This window comes from Carcharodon carcharias, chromosome 7 (genome assembly GCF_017639515.1).
Source record: "Carcharodon carcharias isolate sCarCar2 chromosome 7, sCarCar2.pri, whole genome shotgun sequence".
Lineage (NCBI taxonomy): Eukaryota > Metazoa > Chordata > Chondrichthyes > Lamniformes > Lamnidae > Carcharodon > Carcharodon carcharias.
The window spans coordinates 25,079,569-25,102,664 of record NC_054473.1 but is presented as its reverse complement, the minus strand read 5'-3'; the positions used below and the strand labels follow the sequence as shown (position 1 = coordinate 25,102,664).

The 23,096-nt window shown below is 41.1% G+C and overlaps 1 protein-coding gene across 2 annotated transcripts in view; it reads left to right on the top strand.

Annotated features, from left to right (window-relative positions):
* The window catches only part of stab1 (stabilin 1), a 257,111-nt gene that overhangs the window by 24,687 nt on the left and 209,328 nt on the right, over nucleotides 1-23,096 (top strand). For both annotated transcript variants that reach the window (XM_041191185.1, XM_041191184.1), the window contains exons 6-10: nucleotides 12,757-12,852; nucleotides 14,388-14,507; nucleotides 16,351-16,547; nucleotides 17,120-17,250; nucleotides 20,710-20,825. In XM_041191185.1, coding sequence (XP_041047119.1) covers nucleotides 12,757-12,852; nucleotides 14,388-14,507; nucleotides 16,351-16,547; nucleotides 17,120-17,250; nucleotides 20,710-20,825 — 660 coding nt within the window. The remainder of the gene's footprint in view (nucleotides 1-12,756; nucleotides 12,853-14,387; nucleotides 14,508-16,350; nucleotides 16,548-17,119; nucleotides 17,251-20,709; nucleotides 20,826-23,096) is intronic.

Sequence of the window (23,096 nt, the reverse complement as noted above, 5' to 3'; positions counted from 1 at the left end):
GATAAAATCATTGAATTTTGATTTTTTTGACTTTTTTGAGGGTGAAGTTTTTATACCCAGCTCAATTTTCGGCCTTTATGTGCTTCCGCCAAAGATTAATTTCACCCTGTTTTTTTCAAAGGAGGCACTTTTTATTAGTGTGGTTTATTTTTGTCTATTTCTTGCTTTGTCGCCTCACACTTTCAGTCAAAATGGCATTTTGAGTGACCCAAGCTATTTCCTGTCCTCTTTTGTTAGTCACTGGAATGTGTATTTGTGTGTGTGTGTTTCTCTGTGTTTCTGTGTGCATTTGTGTTTCTGAGTGCTTGTGTGTGCGTACGTGCATGTGGGTCTATACTAGAGCAGTTGCTGAACAATATTCTAAGTTTCAGCTTACAAATATTCCAGTCATGTTGAAACCAAAATAAAACCACGCCAAAGAAAAATGAATATATTGCCAAAGGGACACCATACTCAGAGAATTGGCTTAAAATTGTTCATGCATTAGTTATGATTCAGAAAGATGCTCGAATGTGTTGTTGTGACCTTAGAGACCAGCTTAATTCCTACATTTGATTTATTGTGCAACACAGGAAACATTCAAACTGACTTAGACAGCCTAATGTGTACTGAAGGAAAAGTTGATGACCACCAAACTCAGGAACTATCAAGGAGGGGCAACTTACAGTAACTGCTCTATAGAGGAAGTGTCCCTGAGTGCTGAGGATGTTTGTAGATTGAAGTATAGCTGCATAATCTTTTTCATGATCACTGTGCTGCAGAATAGAAACATCCAGATATAGTACCTTTACCGTAATGTTGATCCTCAGATGAGACAATAGTCCTCCTTAATAGTCCATCAAATTCAGGGTGGCAAAATCACCCATTGCCCATAACACGCTTGCTGCTGCAGTAACAGGGACCATTGGCTTTGGCCCATTTTGCAAGTCACTCTCCTTATTTTTGGTAGAGAACAAGCACATATTGGCAATCACTGTATTGCCAGACATACCTCCATTTGTTATAGAGACATACAGTGATTGTGTGACTATGCATCCAGAATATTCAACACTGTAACCATCCAAACATGGCTGCATGCCCCAACGGCGACCTGCCATCCCAAGTGTTAGGGAACACTTCAATGCAGCTTTAAGCTGGGAAGTAGGACAAGCACCTTTTATAGGATAACCAATGGTAAATTAAATTGTAGAACTTATATCACATATTCACAGATAGCACTATGAGTAGATCTTTATATTCCTTCTTTGTATGGACAATATCTGTTGATTACTGCCATGGAAAATATATGTGCTGAGAGAAAGAAGTTCAACTTGAAGGAACTTGTGGCATATTCTTGCAAATACTTTGGCCCATAGCTTCCCGGCTCGGGGGTGTCGGGGGTGTTGTAACTGGGGGTACCCCAAAATGCACTGGGGAACAACTCCCCCTCGCATCCCCCCCCCCCGCCGCCCCCCACCCCGGAAGTCCCCAGCTAAGGATTGCCTGGCAATTGCCCGGGAAGTTCAAACTTCCATTGGGCCATTGTCCTGCAATTGAAACCATCCGGAAGTATGATTTAAATCGCAAACTTCGGATGGTTCCAACTGTCTTACAGTAATAGTTACCTAGGAAAAGTTAGGAGAATTAAAACCATTTCTAACTCCTGGTTAGCTATAATACTGACCCCCCCACCCTACTCACACCCCCATGGGCCACCACCCCCTGACCACTTGACTGCCCACTGACCACACCCACACTGAGCACCCCCTGACCATCCAAACCGCACCCCCTTCACCAACCAACCCCCATTCATCTGACCCCCTTGACCCCAACTCACCATCCACTGACCACCTGACCCCCACCCTCTCCACTGACCACCCCATAACTAACTGACCCTCCCTGATTGACACCCCCCACTGACCACCTGACACCCCGCTGACCAACTTTCCCAATTGACCCCCCTTCTCAACCGATCCCCCCACTGCTGACCAACCCCCTCCACTGACCACCTGGCATCAACCAGCACCCCCCGACCAACCGGCCACCCTCCAACCAATTGACCTCCCTCCTACTGAACTTCCGTGAATGACTGCCCCCCTCCATTGACCACCTGACTGCCATCTCACCCAACCACCCCCAGCCCCCAATCCTGCTCACTTACTTTACAATTCTACCTTCTCCATGCCTTCTGAAAGTGGCTGGATCTTTAAACTTACTTGCTTTACATCAGCTAGTGCTGTAAAAAAGAGTGCGTGACTTCCTTACCTCCGATTCTGCTGCCCTCGACTCAGGAGTGCACTGCTCAACACAGTTCTTGCTCGGCCTGAGTTGGAAGGTCAGTGAGAAAGGAGTGGCTGGAAATCCAGGTAGGAAAATAGGAGCGGGATGGCAATCTGACTTGATTGCCTCTCTGCAGAATTTCAGCCTCAATGTGTGGGAGTTCATATAGAAAGTCAGAGTTGATCAGTGGAAGGAGATATCCATTATTGGAAGTAGAAGAAGAAAAAATTGCATTTCTATGGTGCCTTCATGACCTCAGGGCATCCCAAAGTGTCTTATGGCCAATGAGGTGCTTTTGAAGTTACTGTTCTAACATGGGAAATGCGGCAACCAATTTGCGCATGGCAAGGTCCCGCAAATATCAATGAGATAATATTGTGCGAGGGATTAATATTGGACAGGACATTGGGGAAAACTGCCCTGCTCTTCTTCAGATAGTACCATGTGATCTTTTATGTTTACCTGAATCTCATCTGAATGGTTGCACCTCCAACAGTACCTTCATTACTACACTGGAGTGTTAGCCTAGATTATGTGTTCAAGTCTCTGCAGTGTGAAATAGCAGTTTATAGTACAGGTCTGGTTAAATCACCCTGCCAAAGCATTGTGTCCATCACTTTTATGCTCCTGAAGTCTCCCATATTCTTCCAATTGCCATGCAGGATGTGGGCCTCATCCTGCTGTATGCTCATTCCTCTTTGGATGATGAAACTGCAGTCTATGTGGCTAGACACTGGACCCTCAAGCAATTCCTTTTGTTTGCTGCACACTAGGTGGCATGGGCCAATCTATGTTCTGATTGCTGTGTGGAGTTTCCGGTTAGAATCACCAGCATGGCTAGGATGCTGCCTGTCACAACTCGCTGATGGGTCCAAGACTGTAGAGGCTTTAGATAAGTTAGCCCATATAAAATAGGGAGTGTACCCCAACTTCAGTTTTCAAATTAAGGTGTGTGGGTGGTCTTACCATCATGCATCATCCCAGCCCTTATGTTTATCTGTAAACCTGCCTGCACCAAGGGGGCCTAGCTCCATCACAGTCTCTGAAACAAAAGTGTTGATGACAAGTGTTTTGTGACATATGTGTCGCTTGTAAACACTGATCCTTGAATATTGGTGGAAACAAGCATTGATCTAGAATTTTGGGCATGTTTTGCCCTTTTTTCAGGGCCTACTAAATCCCCAAGATAGCATGCAGGAAGCTTGTACACACTTAAATGTGGAAATGTTTGTCTGCCATTTTGGGTGAAGACGAACAAGGACGTGCCATTTATCTGAAGCAGACGTTATGTCCTTTGCATATGCAAATAAGGGGGCCTAAAGCCAATTTGAGGTTCCCTTTCCTGATTGACTTACCCTGAAGCAGCCCGGCCATTGGCAGCTGCACTCAGGGAAACCACACTAAGGTTCAACTGAAAGAAGGTAAGTAACTTGAAATAAAAACAGAAAATGCTGGAAACACTGAGCAGTTAGGTAGCATTTCCTGAGAGAACATATAAATCAATAACTCAGGTGCTGACATTTCATCAGAACGGCAAATGACAGAAACTAACATTGACTTTAACACCTTTAGACCTTAATTCTGGCTCCTATCTTTTCTTTGGCAAGAAATGTTAGTGAAGTTTGATGGGTATGCTAGTATTTCTGGGGGTTTCTGCTTGTGGGGTGGGGTTGAGAGGGGGACTTTCTGTTGGAGTCATAGGGCAGGATTTTTGGGCCCCATCCACTGCCAGGATTGTCTGAATGGGCTGTCGAATCCGTTGTGGTGGGTCCCGCCACGATAGGGCCGGAAACTCTTGGCCATAGGGCATAAAGGCACATAAGGCAGCCATTTGGTGCAACGAGTTCAAGTTGGCTCTCTGTAAAATAATCCAATCAGTCCCATTTCCTCACTTTATCCCCGTGGTCCTGCAAGTTTATTTCCCTCAAGTGCCCATCTAATTTCCTTTTGAAATCATTGAACATCTCCACTTCCAACACTATCATTGGCAGTGAGTTCCAGATCATTACCATTCATTGTATAAAAAGTGCTTCCATATATCCACCTGTAAATCTTGTCCAAAATCTTAAATCTGTTCCTTAGTCTTTGTACAATCAGCTAATGGGAACAGCTTTTCTTTGTCTATCTTATTCTAAACCTGTCATAATTTTGTACACCTCTACTAAATCTCCCCTCAACCTCCATTGTTCCAAAGAGAACAATCCCCACTTCTCCATCCCAACCTTGTAACTAAAATCCCTGGAATTGTGCTGACAGTCATTCTATTGCATGTCTGTATCTGTGTAGCCTCTTCAGTCTTTATGTTTATACTGTCTATGGTCTTTTTGGACCTGACAATGCTGTGTCCTGACGAATTTGTCTCGCTTGTTCAATTGAAGCAGCACTCTAAGAACACCCGATGAGATTTTCATTCCCTCAGCTCTGTTAACTACAGCCTGTGCTGTGGTAGTAATTACCCAGACTCCAGAAACATGCATCTGAGCCAACTCTTGGCCTTCAGCAAAAAGGCAACAATGGGAAAAAATATGCCGGATGTTGAATGCACAAGTAGAGAAATGTTGACTGCCAAAAACTAGACTTCAAAACATTCATTTGCAGCAACAATAATGACCTTGCTTTAAAAGCATTCCAAAGCGGGCCACACCCATTTCCCTGCCATGTGTCCATTTTGTATGGTCAAACTGTGCCCAACCTCATCAAAATGCTTAAATATATTTTAGAAATGAGGCTTGTGCTTGCCTACTGTGCTGCCTTTTTAATCCCCTCAAGAAAGGTGTATTGTAAAATTAGTTGTCCTGCTAATCAGGCACATGAGATGAAGGTCTGATTTTCTGACCCGGTGCCAATGAGATCCTGAGCCACTAGCGTAACCTCATTCCCACCTTTGTCAAGTGTGGCTTGTAACAGCATATCCACCTTTGGGGAAGATATTTACCATTGCAGTCAAATGAGAAATTCTGGAATATGCATGCCACACCAGATCAGTTTCTGGTTAGGGTCGGACAAAAGGAAAATGGGACTGCTATCTTTTTATAAATAAATGCAAATATTATACATGTTTTGACCTATGCATTTCTAAGTTTGAAGTCCACTCCCTGTGTTTATTCCGTGAAAGCGAAATCGCTGTTTGTTTTGATTTAAGATGCTGCAAAATGGCACAAAATTGCTTCTGACCTCATTATGGCTTTGTTTGTGATGTTTGAATCCACTATTGTGTTAAAGATAAAAAACAAAAAGTGTTGTGGTAACTGTAATTAAGAAATTTAAGGCATTAGACCCTGGTTTCCTGCCTGTACAATACAATGAACAATGCTTAGTGTATAATGTAACTGTTAAGAAAGCAGTGTTGTGCAGTAATTAAGTGATAACTTCCATGCATTAGAAGTAAAAACAGAAACTGCTGGAAACACTCAGCTAGTCCGGAAGTATCTGTGGAGGGAGGAAGGTAGGGTTAACATTTGAGGTTGATGAACAATTTTTGAGTAGATCCAAAGCTGTGGAAAAGGAAAAGAAACCTTTTATTTGGAGGAAGTGAGTGGAGTAGGAGGAAAAGTTGTTCAATGTAAGAATACATTTGGCCAGGTGGAAGAGAGTGGAGACTCCATACCATTGTGACTTCTGTGTTCTTGGCCTCCTATGCTTTTCCAGGGAAGCTCAACAGAAGCTCAACAAAAGGCATGTCGGGGACAGTTTTGATCAAAGAGGTAACCAAGGTGGAATCTTAAGCTACAATGTGGTTTATCACTCATTTAGTGCAAGTTGAAGTCAGTGCAAGTAATGATTTCCCGGAGGATTGTTAAGTTGATGATTGACTATTAGTTTGCCGGCTAGTGCTCCTTAAAGAGGCTACATGCCATTGTAACAGATAATGCTTCATTTAATGACCTCACTTAACAGACACCATCTGAATTGGAACAAACAAGTCATTGGTGAGAATTTCGAGTGCCATTGGTAACAGTGGTAAATTCACTGTTCACTTGCTGCGGGAGTTTTGAAAGGACTTTTGAAACACATTTGGAGGCTTTCTGGGACATGTTAAGACTTCACCAACACTCAATGTTTATTCTAGAAATTCAGTTTTACCTAAAAAGAATAAGTGCTGTGCTGCTCTGCTTTATGGCTAATTTATAGGAGTCACCAGGAGAAAGGCAGTGCTTGGCTGCTGACATCTTGCTAGGGCTTCCCATTGGTCTACAGGAGGAACGGGAGGTGGAGAAAAGGCCAAGTAGAGCAGCACTCTACCGTCGCAGGAGAGAGGGACAGGCAGGCATGATGGAATTCTTCCTCTCTTCAGGTACAGGATATCTCTCCACTTCTGTCCCTTCTTCCATCAGGACCTTCAATGTCGCACCTGAGAACCTGTGCTCCACGAAATTTGCGTCTAATCAGTACTTGAGTGCTAAACCGGCAGATGTCTGACTTAGTGCCTCTAGGCAAGTTTGAATCATGGTAATCAACATTAGGACCAAAATTGCATGCTAATACATATTTTCAAACAGACGTGTCTAATTAGCACAGCACCCATTTCGAGCCTGTTTCACTCTTTCATCAAAACAATCCCCCTCAGCTATCTACTAGCCACTTCACAGACTTCTGGTTTTAACATTGACTTTAACAACTTCAGACATTAACCACAGTTCCCATTTCCTCTCCCACAGCAGGAGCCGGTAAATTAGGGTGAGTGCCCCAAAGATATTGAAAATGGGGAAGTGTGGGCTGGTGCTTGGTTTGGGGACCCTCTATTGACAAATGACTGGTAGGTTGGTCTGCATTCCTGGTGGAACATCTGTAGTGTCTTCCAGCTCTAATGAAAGGTCATTGACCTGAAAAGTTAAGCTTATGTTTCTTTCTCCATAGATACTGCCTGGCCTGCTGAATGTTTCCAGTGTTTTTTGTTTTTACTTTGATTTCCAGTAGCCGCAGTATTTTGTGTTTTGTTCCATTCATTGCAAGTGTGAGTGGCACTAGATCACTGTTGAAACAATCAGCACTCAGAAAGATAATTGTAGTTCTGTAAAGCTCTGGAAATCCTTGTTCAGAACGGCTGATGCAATTCAAACCTCTTCAGCTCCAGTCCACAACTACTGGCCACTGCAGTTAGTAGTCCATTTGATGGTTATGCGAATATTTTATATTACAATATTTAATTTAAATCTATTAAAATAACCAGCATCTACCGATACTAGTGAACAACATAATGGACTTAATGTTAGGGGTTTTATTGTGATTTCAGTTGTTTCAGCATCTTCTATTTGCCTTGTGTCAGAACAATTAATGGGAGGTAAACTCTGGTACACATGGGTTACAGCCTAAATGAACATCTTCTGTTGTGATTGGATACCATGTAATTAAATCGTTTATTGCCCTGAATACTTTGGACAATGGGAACAGCCCAAAAGACAAATCAGTTTTCTTATTCTTAATCTAGGTTGACATTTGAGTGCCTTGCTGAGGGAATACAGCACTGTCAGAGATGCTGACTTTCAGATGGGACAGCCCTCATGGATGAAGGCAAATAATCCCATGGCACAATTTGAAGGCAAAAATGATGAATTCCCCTGGTGTCCTGGTCAACATTTGTCCCTCAGCCAATACAATCAGAACAGATTATCTGGTTGTTTATCTCATTGCTGTTTGTGGAGCCTTTCTGTGCAAATTTGCTTCCACTTTCCTATACTGCAATAATAACCACACTTCAAATGTACTTTTTTTTTCCTTTATTCTTTCATGGGATATGGACATCATTGGAAAGGGCCAGCACTTGTCACCCATCCCTAGTTGCACTTGAACTGAACGGCTAGCTAGGCCATTTCAGAGAGCAGTTAAGAGTCAAGCATATTGCTGTGGGTCTGGAGTCACATGTCAGCCAGACCAGGTAAGAACAGCAGATTTCCTCCCCTAAAGGCCATTAGTGAACCAGATAGCTTTTTAAAAAAATCAATAATCATGCTCTATATTTCACATTTATTAATTGAATTTGAGATGCATCAGCTATGGTGGGATTTGAACCTTTGTCTCCAGAGAATTAGCCTGGGCCTCGGGATTATTAGGTGAGTCACTTTACCACTACACCATTGTCTTAATTGACTACAAAGTGCTTTGGGATGTTATTCATGAAAGTTGCTGAAGAAATGCAAGTTCTTTCCTTTTCTGTTTAATTGTAGCCTGCTGTTGGTGATTTTTGACTATAAAGTTTGCTTTTGGAGGAGGGGATGAGGAGAAAACAAATTGGAATTTATGCTCATCATTCTCAGATGAGATATATAGCATGGATTACCTTACTGCTCATACTCTTCCAAAGCTCAGGGGCACATCCCTACAGCACATGTCCATTACCCATAACAATCATCTGCGTGACTTCTCTGAGTGATGTGAAGGATTACATTTTCAAGATGGACTGAATATGAACAACTACGCAGAGATGAAAGGCCAATGTTCCTCATCTGAGCCTCTCAGCCTATATAGGTGATGACTCATTAATCTTTACTTGCTTCCACAAATTAAAATCATTTTAACTGTACATGATGAGTCAGCACCTTCATTCTGTCAGGTTCAATAAAGCAGCCCAGGCAGTTTCCCCAGTTAAGTGTCAACTGTGTCTGAGTGGTAGTGCTCTTGCTACCAAGGCAAAGGTTATGATTTCAGGTCCCATTCCAGAAATTTGAAAATGTTATTCAGGCTATTGGAACAGGATTGATGGAATGGTTTGAAAAAAAACTAAGCCCTTCCAAGGTAGGCATAATCATGCTGTCATGGCATATTTGAGAAATAATGCAGTAGGCTAACATTTATCACTTAAGAAAGAGACATGTCTAAGCTTTTTGTCTTGTTCTCAGCAGGACACATGGGAGAATATTATACAAGGGGAAAACAATCATTTACACTGTATGTGAAGATGGTGCTGACTGGATGGCAAGTGGTGTTTCCATGGAGAATGCACCACTGATGGTGACTGACAGTTAACTGCCAAGCATTGTTTGAAATTTAAGCCAGGCACTTGACCCTGATTGGTCAAGGCATTGCCCTGAGAAATGAGTCAGCAAATGGCTATAACTTATTTTGTTTAGCCAAAACACGTGCAATGTATGTACATGTTCTTTCTGTCTGTAAAGAACAGGGCCCTGTGTATTAATACATGGAGCTTCCAGTACATACAAATGCACCACACTGTGAGCCCAACTGACAATCTTAAATTAATTGTCAGCAAAATTCTTAGAACATTGAGGATTATTTAGCAAATGTTGTTCAATTGTGGAATCTCATCTAATGTTAGACACTGTGTTTAGAGTTTTGCAAACATGGGCTGCCCATTGTGAACAGTGACTGGGACATGCTATTTGATATGATCTGCCATTCTTTGGGACATACGCCCTACATACCTAGCATCACACTGGCACTGAAATTCATACACCACATTACTCGTTTATGTGATAAGCAGAACGTCTTTTTGGCTTGGTGGCAGTGGTGAATACCACTTATGTTGCTATTGCATAGTAGCAGCATGAAACAGCTAGCTTCACCTGTTGCTCAAGTTTTTGAGATACCTTGCCCTTCCAGGGTAATCCGAGTTAGACTGGGCACTTTTCAGGGCTGAACGTGATGGCCTTAGGCCCATTTGTGAGTATACAGTGTGAAATGATCTGATCAGGGTAGCCATTATCCTGCAGGATCCCTTTCATTCGCCCTATTTCAGCATCAAGCTTGCATGGTGAGCAAATGATTCTGGCCTATTTACAAGGTTGCCGTAAAGACCAATCTTTTGGCGTGTGGAACTGTAAGAATCCCAATGTGTATATTGACCAGTGAATGTAGGCTTGCGGTAGACCGTGGTAGAGAAATCTCTGGCAGATTTCTCAACTAGTCTGTCAAGGAAGGGGAACTCATTTAACTACTCCATTTCATATGTGAATTTGAGTGCAGGATGGAGCCAATTAAGACATGCAAGGAAAGATATGTAAGCTGCGCATTTAAATATAGTAAACGTACCATCCACATATTGGAAATATGAGAGGGGTAGGACGCTAGGTGTCATTCCATCGAAGGCATGTTTCTCATGGAACACAACAAAGATGTTTGTGAGAGCTGGGCCTAGAGATGGTCCCAAGGCAACACCATCTATTTGGGCATATATGGTGCCATTAAAACTGAACTGAACTGCGCGAGTTGCCAAGTTCATAAATTCAATGAATACTGATGCACACAATGGTGGCGGGTCTAGATCGTCATGATATGGTGCTGCAGTGCCAATATCTATGCGTTCCTTAAGTGGAACATTGGTGAATGGGCTCACAATGTCAAATGAGCACATTGGCACAGCATTGCTATCGATATGCAAGTCCTGGATGGCCTACACAAATGTGAAGGAGTCCTTCACGGTGTATGTCAAAACTGGTTGTAGCAATTCGCCCAACCATTTGGCCAATTCATGTTGTGCAGAACCAGTCATAGATAAGATGGAGCATAGAGAGACATCACTTTTGTGTATCTTGGGCAGCCCATGCATACACGTACATAACGAACCATTAGGACAAACCCCATCATATATCACGCGGTAGCCCATTGCTTTTATACAAGTGCAGCAAATGTCTTTTTTAGCTTATTTTCAAGCAAGGCTGTCTGGTCATGTTGTGTGGCAGGTCCAATGGATATGAATTTGGACCTGTCATTAAGAATGGCATGCATTTTGTTGATATAGTCATGCTTATTAAGGATCAGTTTTCCCGTCCCTTTGTCAGGTTTGCTGATGTGTATGCCCGGTTGGTCTTAAGGCCTCGCAATGCTGTAAGACATTTGCATTACATATGAAGGTTTGACAAGTCACTTGGAATCCCGCAATATACATGTGCTAGATCAGCTAGGTGCACTTTCAGGATTTCAGCGTCATGAATGGACGCTGGTTTGTGGTAGGATGGTTGGGAATGGAGGAGTACAAACTCAGCAAATATCTCTTCCTGTTTGGTTTGAGATGAAGGCACACCAAAATTGAAACCCTGCGCAAGAACAAGCTCCTCACTTTCTGAGAGCACATGGTCAGAGAGATTTGTTACGTGTTTAGTAGCATCATTAATTGCGTTGCCAAACCATCCCCGCTTAAGTGAGTTTATGGTGCGAACGTGTTTTAAATGGGTACTGTTTATGGTGTGGTCATCTATTGAAGCGATATAGTGGCATAAACGGATCAAATTGAAAAATGAAAGAAATTTGCGCATCTCAAATCAAGTGCAGTGTAGGGCAGGGCATAAATTAGTAACCCTACTACCGATCTGCTCAATCTCATATCACATAAACGCTGGCTCGATCATGGGACTGTACCTCACCTTAGCATTATCAATACTTTTGGAAATAAAAACTGGCGCAGCCTTGGGAATGGTAGATCCTATCAAACAGCATGTCCCAACCGCTGTTCGCAATGGGCAAGGTACGGACTGTGCCCAACCAGCCCATGCTTGCAAAACTCAAAACACAGTATCTAATGTTAGGTGATTGATGATTGGAGATTCTGTGATTGGACAACTCAACTTCTGCACTGACCAAATGACTACTTAACATTTATTCCTCAATAGATGTCACTAGAAATCAGGCCATCTGATCATAAAGTTTGTGGGACCTTGTTGCTGTGTTTCCCCATATTACAACAGTGAATGTACTTCAAAAATACTTCATTGGCTGTGAAGCACTTTGGAACATTCTGAAGTTGTGAAAGGCGCTATATAAATATAAGGCCTTTTTCAATGATGATATCTTTGTGCCATTTTTCCACTTCTGAATTTAATCTGGAAGTCTGGTTGTCTTGTCATGTCTTAGCCTGCTTTAATTCTGTAAAGGACAAAATGAGATAACTTAGTAGTCAAAACCTAGTCACAGTAAATAAATATATGAACTTTGGATCATGAATCCAGAATCTTTTGTGTTGCAGAACTGACCTGTTTCATATTTATTTGAACACCATTTAATATTAACTTTTTCCTGATGTATTCCCATCCAATTTTCTGAACTCCCCAGTTCTTTGAAGGGCCATGAGTCCTTGTTAGGATATGATTACACAAGCACTGCATGTCTGCCAAGGCCTTTCCCAAGTAGCCATTATTCATATCCGAGTCTTGAGGGTGTGCTGACAAGTTATTCAACTGTGCAAGCATCACAACAAGCTCCAATCCTGTCTTCATCCAATATTCATCCTTCTATCGAAGCAGTAGGGCTCAAGCTACTTTTCCTGTTCTTAATCCACTGCCATTGAAGCCAAATGCAGAACCTTGGCTGGGAGCAGGCAATTCTGCACAGATGTGAGGATCAAATATGTTACATTCCTAGTCTGTATGGTGCAACCATTACAAAATTTATATTCAAATTATTGTCTTAATGCCTATATTTAAAATACCTTAAATGCATTCAACTGTGAAATACTGAAAAGCCATAATTTGCTGCCATTCAGAATAGATAGTCAGAATGATGTTTGCTTTTTTTAACTCCATTGGTGTTGGCTGTGTTTGTTTAAAGGATGCAGGTGTGTACACGGAGTCTGCAACAATGGGATTACTGGAAATGGAAAGTGCATTTGCTTTTCTGGTTACACTGGGCTAAACTGTGACCAAGGTAAGTATACTTTCTTAATTTAGGTCAGTTAAAAACACTGGGATGTTATAATGGGGACAATTTTAACCTAGCCTACTAACCTGAAGGAATCAGGTACGACATCGGTTTTTACACCCATCCAATTTTATTCCCATTGAAGCCAACAGGGAGTAATGTTGGGCAGGGTGTAAAATCAATGCTTCGCTGTTGGGTTTCCTGCCCAGTGAGTTAGATTAAAATTGTCCCCAATGCATCAGTGCACATAGTGTGTTGCACCACAGAGCAGCAGAATACAGATCTCATCTGGATCCTCCCATTTGCACCCTTTAGGATTTAGGCCTCAGCACTGTGCAGAGACATTAAACTGAGGGAGGATATCTCCTCACACAGTGGGAGTGTAAGCTAGAGGGAAAATAATCTCCGGTTACCATTCTGTAGCTGTTGGTGGCTGGTTTCAGATTGGATTGATGAAGACCTCAAAGAGACCTGTGACAATGTGAGGTACTGCAGCCCCCCAAAAAAGTGGAGGGAAGACTTTTAAAAAAGGGAAAATCAATTTCAAAAAATAAATAAAATACTGATGTAAAAATAGTTCTCCACAAGCATTTTAACTGTAGATTTTAGGGGTTTTTTTAAGCTAGCTAAAGTATAATTGTTAAATGAAGTGATAGAATGGGAATTTTAACTCTCTCTGGAGCAAGTTTTTGTTTGCACTTAACTCTATTATGAATTTCCTTTCTTCTGAATGAGATCCGAATATTTTGGCATATATTAGAAGGTAAGCCACCCAAGTCTCTTTTATACTCAAGACAGCTACTTGGAGATGCCTGGCAGCAGGTTGCGAAATCTGTAGGCCAGGTGAGACACATGTTGCACTTGCATGTTTGTGCTTGAGTGCAAATCTGTGTAGAATAATGAGGTGAAAGTCACCACTCCTTCTGGGAGAAACATACATGTGAAAACCTCCATACCATTAACTTGCAAATCTCACAGGTTGAAATGGGAAGCAGAAGGGAAAAAACATTGGGCAAAATCTTCCAGTTTCGCAGGTCCCAACGGCTGGACCACATGTGTGTGGCGCTTGCCCTTGTAGGTGGGACGGCTGGGCATGTACAATCATGTGACAGCTGTAGATATACAACGGTGAGGGCCCCAGCCAATCATGCAGTGAGAACAGGCAGGAAGACATGCCCTTACCTTATGGGGTCAAAGCGGGTGAGTATCCACAATAACTGTAACTTGCTTCAAGAGCTGTGCAACATATTTGTATTAACACGTATTCAGGGTCACTGTTAATATTTATTAGGAAGAGTGGTTATGGTGTTCTCAGGTAGTTCATTTAAAGATTTCCATGGACTGAATTTATTTTTAATTTTAGGTTATGGGTAACTGGACCGTCTTCTTCAAAGCAAAAGACAGTTCAAATTCAACAAAATTTATTTACTGATATGGTGGGACAGTTGTCTCTTGAAGTGCTGTACCACGTCATCATTCAATTCAGATGTGATAATGCAATGTGAAAATGATGGAAATAAATGTTTGTTACTTTTCCTCAGAGGTCCCTGCTTGTAACTCACTCCAGTGTGGAAATAACACACAGTGTGTAGAAGAAAAGACAGGGAGATTCAGCTGCGAATGTCTGCCTGGTTTTCAGGAAATTGCAAAGACCTGTGAGGGTAAGAAAATTTACCTTCTCAGCACTTAACAATTTTGCAAAGAATTTAGCTGAGGGTTTGAGAATGTAAATAAAAGTTTTGGCAGATTCATGGTTTTTGTTTATAAAACCTTTCCCACTGACAGCTACAGAAATAATTGCTGCTGTTCTTATCTTAGTAAGTGGAGATGGAGCCCTATTTGCATATTTTTATCTGCATTCTCCACACTTCCCATTTTCACTATTTTCTGGCATTTGTGTCTTTCTATGGTCGATCAGTATAGTTCAATTCATTGTTTTGATTGATGTTCCATTATGTAAGCACTTTACACTGGGCTGTTGTGTTTTTCCTAATTTGTTCTAGCTAATGTGCCTGGTTAGGAATCTCCATTCCATCTGAATAAAAAAGAGATCTGATAGAGTTATTCAAAATAATGAGAGATTATTGATAAGGTAGGGTAATAAGTCCATAATGTAAGACATTTCAAACCATCAACAAAAGAATGAAGGAAAAGGTTAGGAGAATTTTCTTCCACATGAAAGATTGTTAAGAAATGGATGGCCTCAACCAAAACAATGGTGGAAGCAGAATCCATGAAATGGATATGGATAAAGATTTGAAAAGAATGAAAAGGATATGAGGAAATGGCACAGAGAGATCTTTCAGTGAGTTGGCACAGGCACAATGGACCTAATGGTTCTGTCCTATAAATGTTGAGACAAGAGCGGTCCCAGATCACTCTCAAACATATGTTAGAAGGCAAATAGATATTGCACTGTGAATCACTGTTGCCTCTTCATTACTGAGGACATGTAGCATGCGGACATTCACAGATTGCCATTGTGCCATAATATGCAACAATCTTTCATTTTCAAGTAAACCCATTGTCTCTAGTGTGGCAAGAGGCTGGGTCTGATGATGAAATACTACACTCTAAGTAAAACCATGTTATTGTGATACTCTGGTATCCATTGTGAATCTTTCTCTAGGGAATAACAAAAGATTAGGTTAGCATAGGTGTTGGTCTCTTCTCACTTGAAGTAGCTAGAGGTCCATTATTTAATTATGTTATTTCTAAAACTGACTGCTTTATGTGTGTGCACCTGAGTTGCCAAAGATCGGCAGGATATTTATTTGTTTATTTCTAAACAAATGCCCTGCAGTGTTGCCAACTCTAAGTGATGTGATTCCCCAACAAGATAGCTCATTGAAAAGCAGAATACTGTGGATGCTGGAAACTGTTCCTGTATAAACAGTGTTATTTGTAAAAATAAACCAAGCAAAGTGAAAGAATGAGTTATTAAATAGGATTGCTAAAACGCAGGTCTTCATGGAATGAGCAATTCCTCTGTGCAGATTTACTAGTAGCATCAGGGATGAGAGGATATATTTACAATGAGATTTAAAATAAACTAGAATTGTATTTATGAATACAGACAAGGCTAGAGCAGGCCCTAATAAAATATTTAAAGTTTTGAAAGCATTTGAAATAAATAATGGAAGTTTTACTTTTTCAATGCAGTGAATCAGTAACAGGAGCTTGACCAGGTCATGTTCCCACTTGCATGGAACCTGATCTTATGATGGAAAATTTTGTCAATAATTTTGGGTGTAATTGGTACTATACTGTAAAGCATTAGAAAATGGTTTCACCTCCATCAATGAGTGCATGACGCACAGCACAAATGGGGGTAATTGTTAACCATACTCTATGTGGGTGAACTAATTATATTAGCTCTTTCACCCACTTTGGATGGTGTCAATTTTAATAGATTGACATTAGTTGATGTATGAAACATTTGCCTGAGAAATTAATGTTCAGTATTGTTTAACTAAATCCTTCATTTGTTATTCTGTACTCCAGCAATAGATCCATGTACTACAAACATCTGTGACAAGAATGCACACTGCGAACACTTTGGTAAAGGAAAATATAATTGTATCTGTCAGCCTGGTTACCACGGAAATGGAAAGCTTTGTTTGCCAATAAATCCTTGTAGTGTAAATAATGGTGGCTGTCCGGAAAATTCTACTTTCTGCAATTATGAGGGACCAGGGAAGGTACAATTAACTAAGTACTAGATTCAATTTGCATGTTATTAACTTTTTAAATTAAGCAATTACCTGTTGGTTATTCATAAAAAATGCTATTAAATGATCTGAAATCAAAGTAATTTAGATTAACATGTTTGGTTCAGTTCTTTATGACTTAGTTGAAAATAAATCCCAGCTCCTATTCTGATATTGTTGATTTCATCTAGGGAGAGCATAGGGAGAGGTAGTAAGGAACACTGCAATTGGTGTCAATACATCTGGGCCATGGAGGGGGAAAGAAACTGACATTTCTGCTCTTGATCACTGTCCAGTAATCTTGGCAGGAATGTGCAGACATGACAAACAAGAAAGCCTTGGGCAATGCCCCACAATCAAAATATTTTCATGGCTTCCACTAAAGAGTGGCCACTTCCATTGGGTACAGAAGAATGATCCACACCTGTGGAACTATGGACTAGAGCAGGAAAGAATAAGAGAAACCTATTTGGCCCATGCATGTTTTCAAATTAAATATGTACAGCCTATGCTGAGTTTATCACAGATGAGGAATCCATGGAAATTTCTTTTATTTTCTAAAGTCTTCTTGCAAGTGTAAAGATGGATTCATCGCCAAGAATTCTACACAAGGTTGCATCTTGAAAGATGTTTGCAAGCCATCGCTCTGTAATAAGACAGCAAAGTGTGTAACTGTGTCACCAGGAAATTTTGAGTAAGTGTTTGCCAGCAAAGTCTTTGATTTTGAAGCCTGCTGATTTCATTGAACACATATCACTATCAAAAAATAAACTGTGAAAGTTAGAGTAGGATATGAGTTGAATATTCACGAGCATAATTATGCATATGGTAAACACAAAATATGCAGGCACTCTACCAAAGAATTTATGTAGCAATGACTGAATTAGCAGGGAGTGTCGGGGGATTTTTAATTGTTGGTCACTCATTTCCCACCAGAAATATGTGATTGGCAGAGGAAAATTATGACTGTAAGCCCAGACGACCTGATCACATGATCAGCTCTCATGGGGAAGTAGAAACCATTAGTTTAATCAATTAATGCTGGATCAGTCAACATTTAAACTGAAATCAGATTGAAAGTCGCGCAGGGTAAATATAGTTAGAGATAATTTCATGTGGAGCTTAAAGTGATTTCAGAAATGTCACACCAAGCAAGGCAGCTAGGATACTCATTTGTCCACCAGATTCAATTTTCAGGTAGCCCTTAAAATGGATGCCCAGGACTCCAGATCCAAAAGGCAGGAGGATGTTTAAATATGTAAAACTCTAGTTGTGGAACCTCAATTGGAATCTCCATGTAGAAATGGCCAGACCATGGGAAGTGCGTATTAGTCTGAGTTTTTTCTGGAGTTGAGTAGGTGAATCCACAGCCCTTAAAAGGACCATTGGAGGCATTGTAGAAACTGTTACTTTATGGGCAAAATTTTATGTTCTGCTGGTGGGCACGTGGTTGACCTGATTGGGCCTAAAATTGCGCGAGATGATGTCGTGCGAGTGTCTCGGCATCATCGTGCACTTGTGCGATATTTTGCTTGATGGGCACGCATCTGACTTTTGCGCATGCCCGCTGACAATTAAGAGAGCAATTAAGCCCATTAATGGTGCAATTGTCTTTTATTTTTCATGGCCCGTCCAACCTTATGGTTGGCGGAGGGGCGAATTGGCCAGGCGGCCTTTACATTTTTCATCAAACCTCGTCCAAGGGCGCGATGAAATCTCTGTTATGAAATAAAAATAAATATCTGTGTTCAGCATTTTTATGAGGTATATTTTCAGGCGCTTGATTGTGATTTATGGACTTTTTTTGCAGCTTTTTAAACCTTTCATTATTTGAATGCCTGCAGCTCCCTGAGGCAGCTGTCTGTCTTCAGGGAGCTGCTTCACAGCACTCACCTGCACCTGCAGTGATGTCATTGCCCGCCCTCTTCCCGCCCCCACCCCAGCAGCACTGAGCTTTTCAGTGCCTGTTTCATGCTGGCCAGCCATTAATTGACCAGCCAGCATGAAATTGCAGTCGGGATCCGATTGTGGTCAGCAGTCCATTTCCCAGTCGCTCCTGGGCCCGCTGATCATGTGCGCCCGCCAAAGGTAAAATTCAGGCCAATGGGTTTTCAATAGAGTAGGTCTAGTATGAACATTCATTTGTAGAATGTGGAGTGACCAGAGGTGATCTTTTAAGTAGTTACTTGCAGCCTGTTATGGCACAACAGATGGTAGATGCTAAGCTGCTCAAATCCCAGGGGGAAACTTGAAACAACTGCCACAACTGTTTTGCAATTTGTATTTTCATTTAAAGATGCGTGCCTTGAATTCAATAGTAATAAGTCAACTGAGTTTTAGAGATTTTTTACGAAACTAAATTAAACATTTATTAATAAAATAAATAATTTTAAGCGCATGCATAGGTCTACAAATTACTACTATGATAACTCTGAGCTCCCCCAATTCATCTGAGTCCCAGTTACAACCAATTAAGACAACAGTAAAAACAAAATAGATTTTAACAGACCCAACGAAGCACACAATATCCTGGAGAGGGATACTCACAGTGAATTCTCTTAGCTTCGGTTCCTATAGGCAGCAGCTTGGTGCATAGAGATTGGTAGCCTTTCACACTTATTAGGTCTTAGAATGACTTCTTCTTATACATAGCCTTCTCTCCTTTATGCACATCTTCCTCTTGAATGCAAATGTCATTGTTTCAATATATCTTTGGACTTTACCTTCTGATAATAAAAATACTTCATAGTACCAATTTTACCAGTAAGCTTTGGGAAAAATAAACACACTGTTTGGCTTCTTCTGACTAAGTGTAACATTTCACCCTCTCTTTTGAAATTCAAGCAACTCTGGTTTAGCTAAAAATGCAAATTTTCCTTTACACCTCACATTCTACAACTTCAGCCATGTTTACTTGTTTAGCATTTCAAACCTAGCTTCTCTTCTGATACATCAAAGCCTTCAGATCAGCTATCTTTAATTCATTTAAGTCCCCCCACACCCGCACACACACTATCCAGACCCCACAATTCCTACTTTACAATAAATCCCCAAAACATTATGAAAATTATTATATTTTCATGACACAACCTTTGTGTTAATTTATCCTATGGTTTCATGAGGCTGTGAATATGGCCCGAGGTTAATTATATCACTCTTACTTTATAGAATGGCCCTAAGTTCTGGAATTCCCTCCATAAACCTGTCCTCTTCTCTACTTTGCAGATGCTCCTTAAAACCTACTTCTCTGACCAAGCCTTTGGGCATCTGCTCTAATATCTCATTATATGGCTCAGGGTTGTATTTGGTTTAATAATGCCTCTGTAAAGCGTCTTGGGATGATTTATTATGTTACAGGTGCTATATAAATAGAGGTTGCTGCTGTTGTTGTTTTAATGACTTCTCAAATGTGTTTGTGAAGATTTTCACTGTTTTTGGTTTCAGTTGCAGCTCAGATGGTAGTATATGTGCTTCTGACTCAGAATGTTGAGGGTTCAAGACCCATTCTAGGCCTTGAGCACAAGGTTGATGCTTCAGTGCAGCACTTAGGGAGTACTGTGTGGTTGGAGGTGCTCTCTTTCACATAGGATGTTAAACCAAGACCCTATACACTATCTCAGGTGGATGTAAAATAACCTACAACATTATTCAATAGAAGGGCAGGGGAGTTATCCCTGGTGTCCCGGCCAATATTTATCTCTCAATCAAAAAAAACAGGTTATCTGCTCATTATCACATTGCTGTTTGTGGAAGTTTGCTGTGTGCAAACTGGCTGCTGCACTTCCTACATTACAACAATGACTACTGTTCAAAAAGTACTTCATTGACTGTAAAGTGCTTTGGGAGATCCAGTGGTCATGAAAGATGTTATGTAAATGTAAGTCTTCTTTCTTGTTATTTCCATCGAAAATGTAAATTTTTACATTTTTATCGCTAGCCCGGAGATCTTTTGAATTGGTTTTGTCTGAATCCAGCTTACAAATTAATTTTTTGAATACAAGCAACTAAATCATTAAATAAGCTGAACTTACCTTTCTCACGGAAGAAATATTATTTTAAAATTCCTCTGGATGTATTGAATGATGCATAATATCGATGCAACTTTCATTGGATCAATTATTGATTCATTTATGCTTGTATTTTTACCCTCCAGGTGTGTCTGTAAACCAGATCAGATTGGAGATGGCCGCAAGTGCATTGGGCCCCTAAGGGATGTGATCCAAAAACTCATCACCAACCAGTACAGCACTGCAACGCTTGCAATGTTTGGTAAATTTCTCAAATATTCTCAAACTATTGTAGCTATTTATTACAAAGTGCCCTTTCCTCTCAATCCTGTAAACCTTCACTTGCCAAAGCAAAAGCTGTCAATTATTAGGAGTGAGAAAAGGGCTTGGATTTGACACTCCTCTTTAAGGCACCCGTCATGCCATTATTTATCATTGAAGAACAGGTGGTACTGGATTCAGCTCTGCGAGGGAGCAACCTTATCTGTGTCAATTTGACCTCTGTTCCTGGTGTTGAACGCTGGTTCAGTTTGTCTGCTGATCCTGGCAGACATAAGCCTCTTTGAGGCTTTGATAATGGTGAACCTTTGTGTAATGCCTCTCCTCATCTAATCTCCCAGCATGTTGAACCAGACAGCCTTTATAGTGCTGTTGAAGGGTCATGAGGACTCGAAACATCAACTCTTTTCTTCTCCGCCGATGCTGCCAGACCTGCTAAGTTTTTCCAGGTAATTCTGTTTTTGTTTTGGATTTCCAGCATCTGCAGTTTTTTGTTTTTAAGCCTTTATAGTGCTACCTGGGAGACACTTGCATGCTATTCCTAAACAGAAGACTTCCTCTTGAATAGCACACCTGGCCACTCCATCAACTCCTGTCTGTACTTTTTCCCTTCCCAGCACAAATTTGCCATAATCCTTAGATTCTTCTCTATGTACCTCAAATTAAAGGCTCCCAATCAACCCAGCTAATAAAAGCAACTCTCCAATTTGACAGGAAGGATGTCTACATGAAGTTACTGCAGCTGTATATTAATGTCAAGCCGTACTAAGATGTGCCAATGCTTACTAGCACTGTACTTCCTTTTGGTGATAATGTGTGCAAATATGGCCGTGTGTTCCTCCAAGATCTGCCCCTCTGTGGTGGATCATGTGTGATAGCAGGCTGCTCTTTTGTTATAGGGGCCTCCTGGGACTGAGATGGTTTTCATTTTGTGGCAGTTATGTAATGCGATGGCTACATGCCTTGTGCAGCAACTTGAGCAGCTTGGTCTTGCTTCTTTTCTATCGCATGCGGTCAATGTTGGGAAGTTGGGAATTGGAAGGCAGGCTGCAAGTATCCTGAGGGGCAGAGCCATCACCTGACAATTCTTATTCTGACAATACCCTAAACACTGATTATTGGCTCCACGTAGCCACTGATAAGCGAAAAAGCAGAGCTAATCATCCCAATGAGATCAGTGCAGCCGTGCTTCCTGGTTTTTGATTCAATTGCTGAGTTTTTTGGAACAGGAATCATTATAAGTGCCTCAGTACAGTACATTCTTAGGAAATAATTGTGCTTTCTCTATCTTGCCAGATTTGATAAGGCCATTAAACTTTACTCCTGCACTTGTACCATATATGAGGTCATAGAATCAGCAGTAATTTCCCGACTACCTCCTTCCATTGCCTCCTTGAAGCATCCTGACAAACAATGAGTCACTCCCCGCCTTACTTTCTCCCGCAGCATTTCACAGCTGCATTGAGAAACTAGGTTCCTTACGATCAGCCACAGACAAATGAGATGCTGTTTTTAAACTGAATTTGGTGCTCTGCTCTGAATCTATTTTGTGGCTTCCTCTCCTTTAAAATACTGCAAACCTTTGAATCCTGTCGCAGTACACTAATACATGCTCCTAATTGGTTAATTCTAAATCAGAGGTTTTCTTGATAAGTGGAGTTTGTCCAAAATATTTTAACGAGGTAGACCTGAGAAACTGTGACAGGGTTAACATTGGGCCCGCATGAATTGTGACCTACCTTACTTCCATCCAAGATTTTGCCTGAGTAGAAATCCAGTCACTGGGTCAGATTGTGCTGTTGACAGGGCATCAACTGGCATCTGTGAATAATTAGACTTGCCCTTGCATGTTTAGATTTTTACATTTCTTGCGTGGCAAGTTGCTGAAAGCGCAAGCCGACAACATTGCAATGAGGGAAACCTGATACTGTTGTAAGGTTATTTGGTGTCACACTAAGAGGTCTGGAGACTCGTGTAGTTGAACATAAACCTTTTATTGTTAACACACAATTATATACATATCTCCAAGGTATATCCTGGTCTAGATACTACCTTCATGCCGACTTCGCTTAGGCTTGCTCTACACACCGTCTACCATCATGTGACTCTACATCATAATGTGGGTGGTACTGATTCCCCAGTCTTACGTTAATCCATACTAACCCGAGCACCCTTATACTACACCTCCCCCCAGGTCCTTACCCAAATATGCTTACAATAGAATATTTCCATGCTGCCCCTTCTCCCCCCAAGT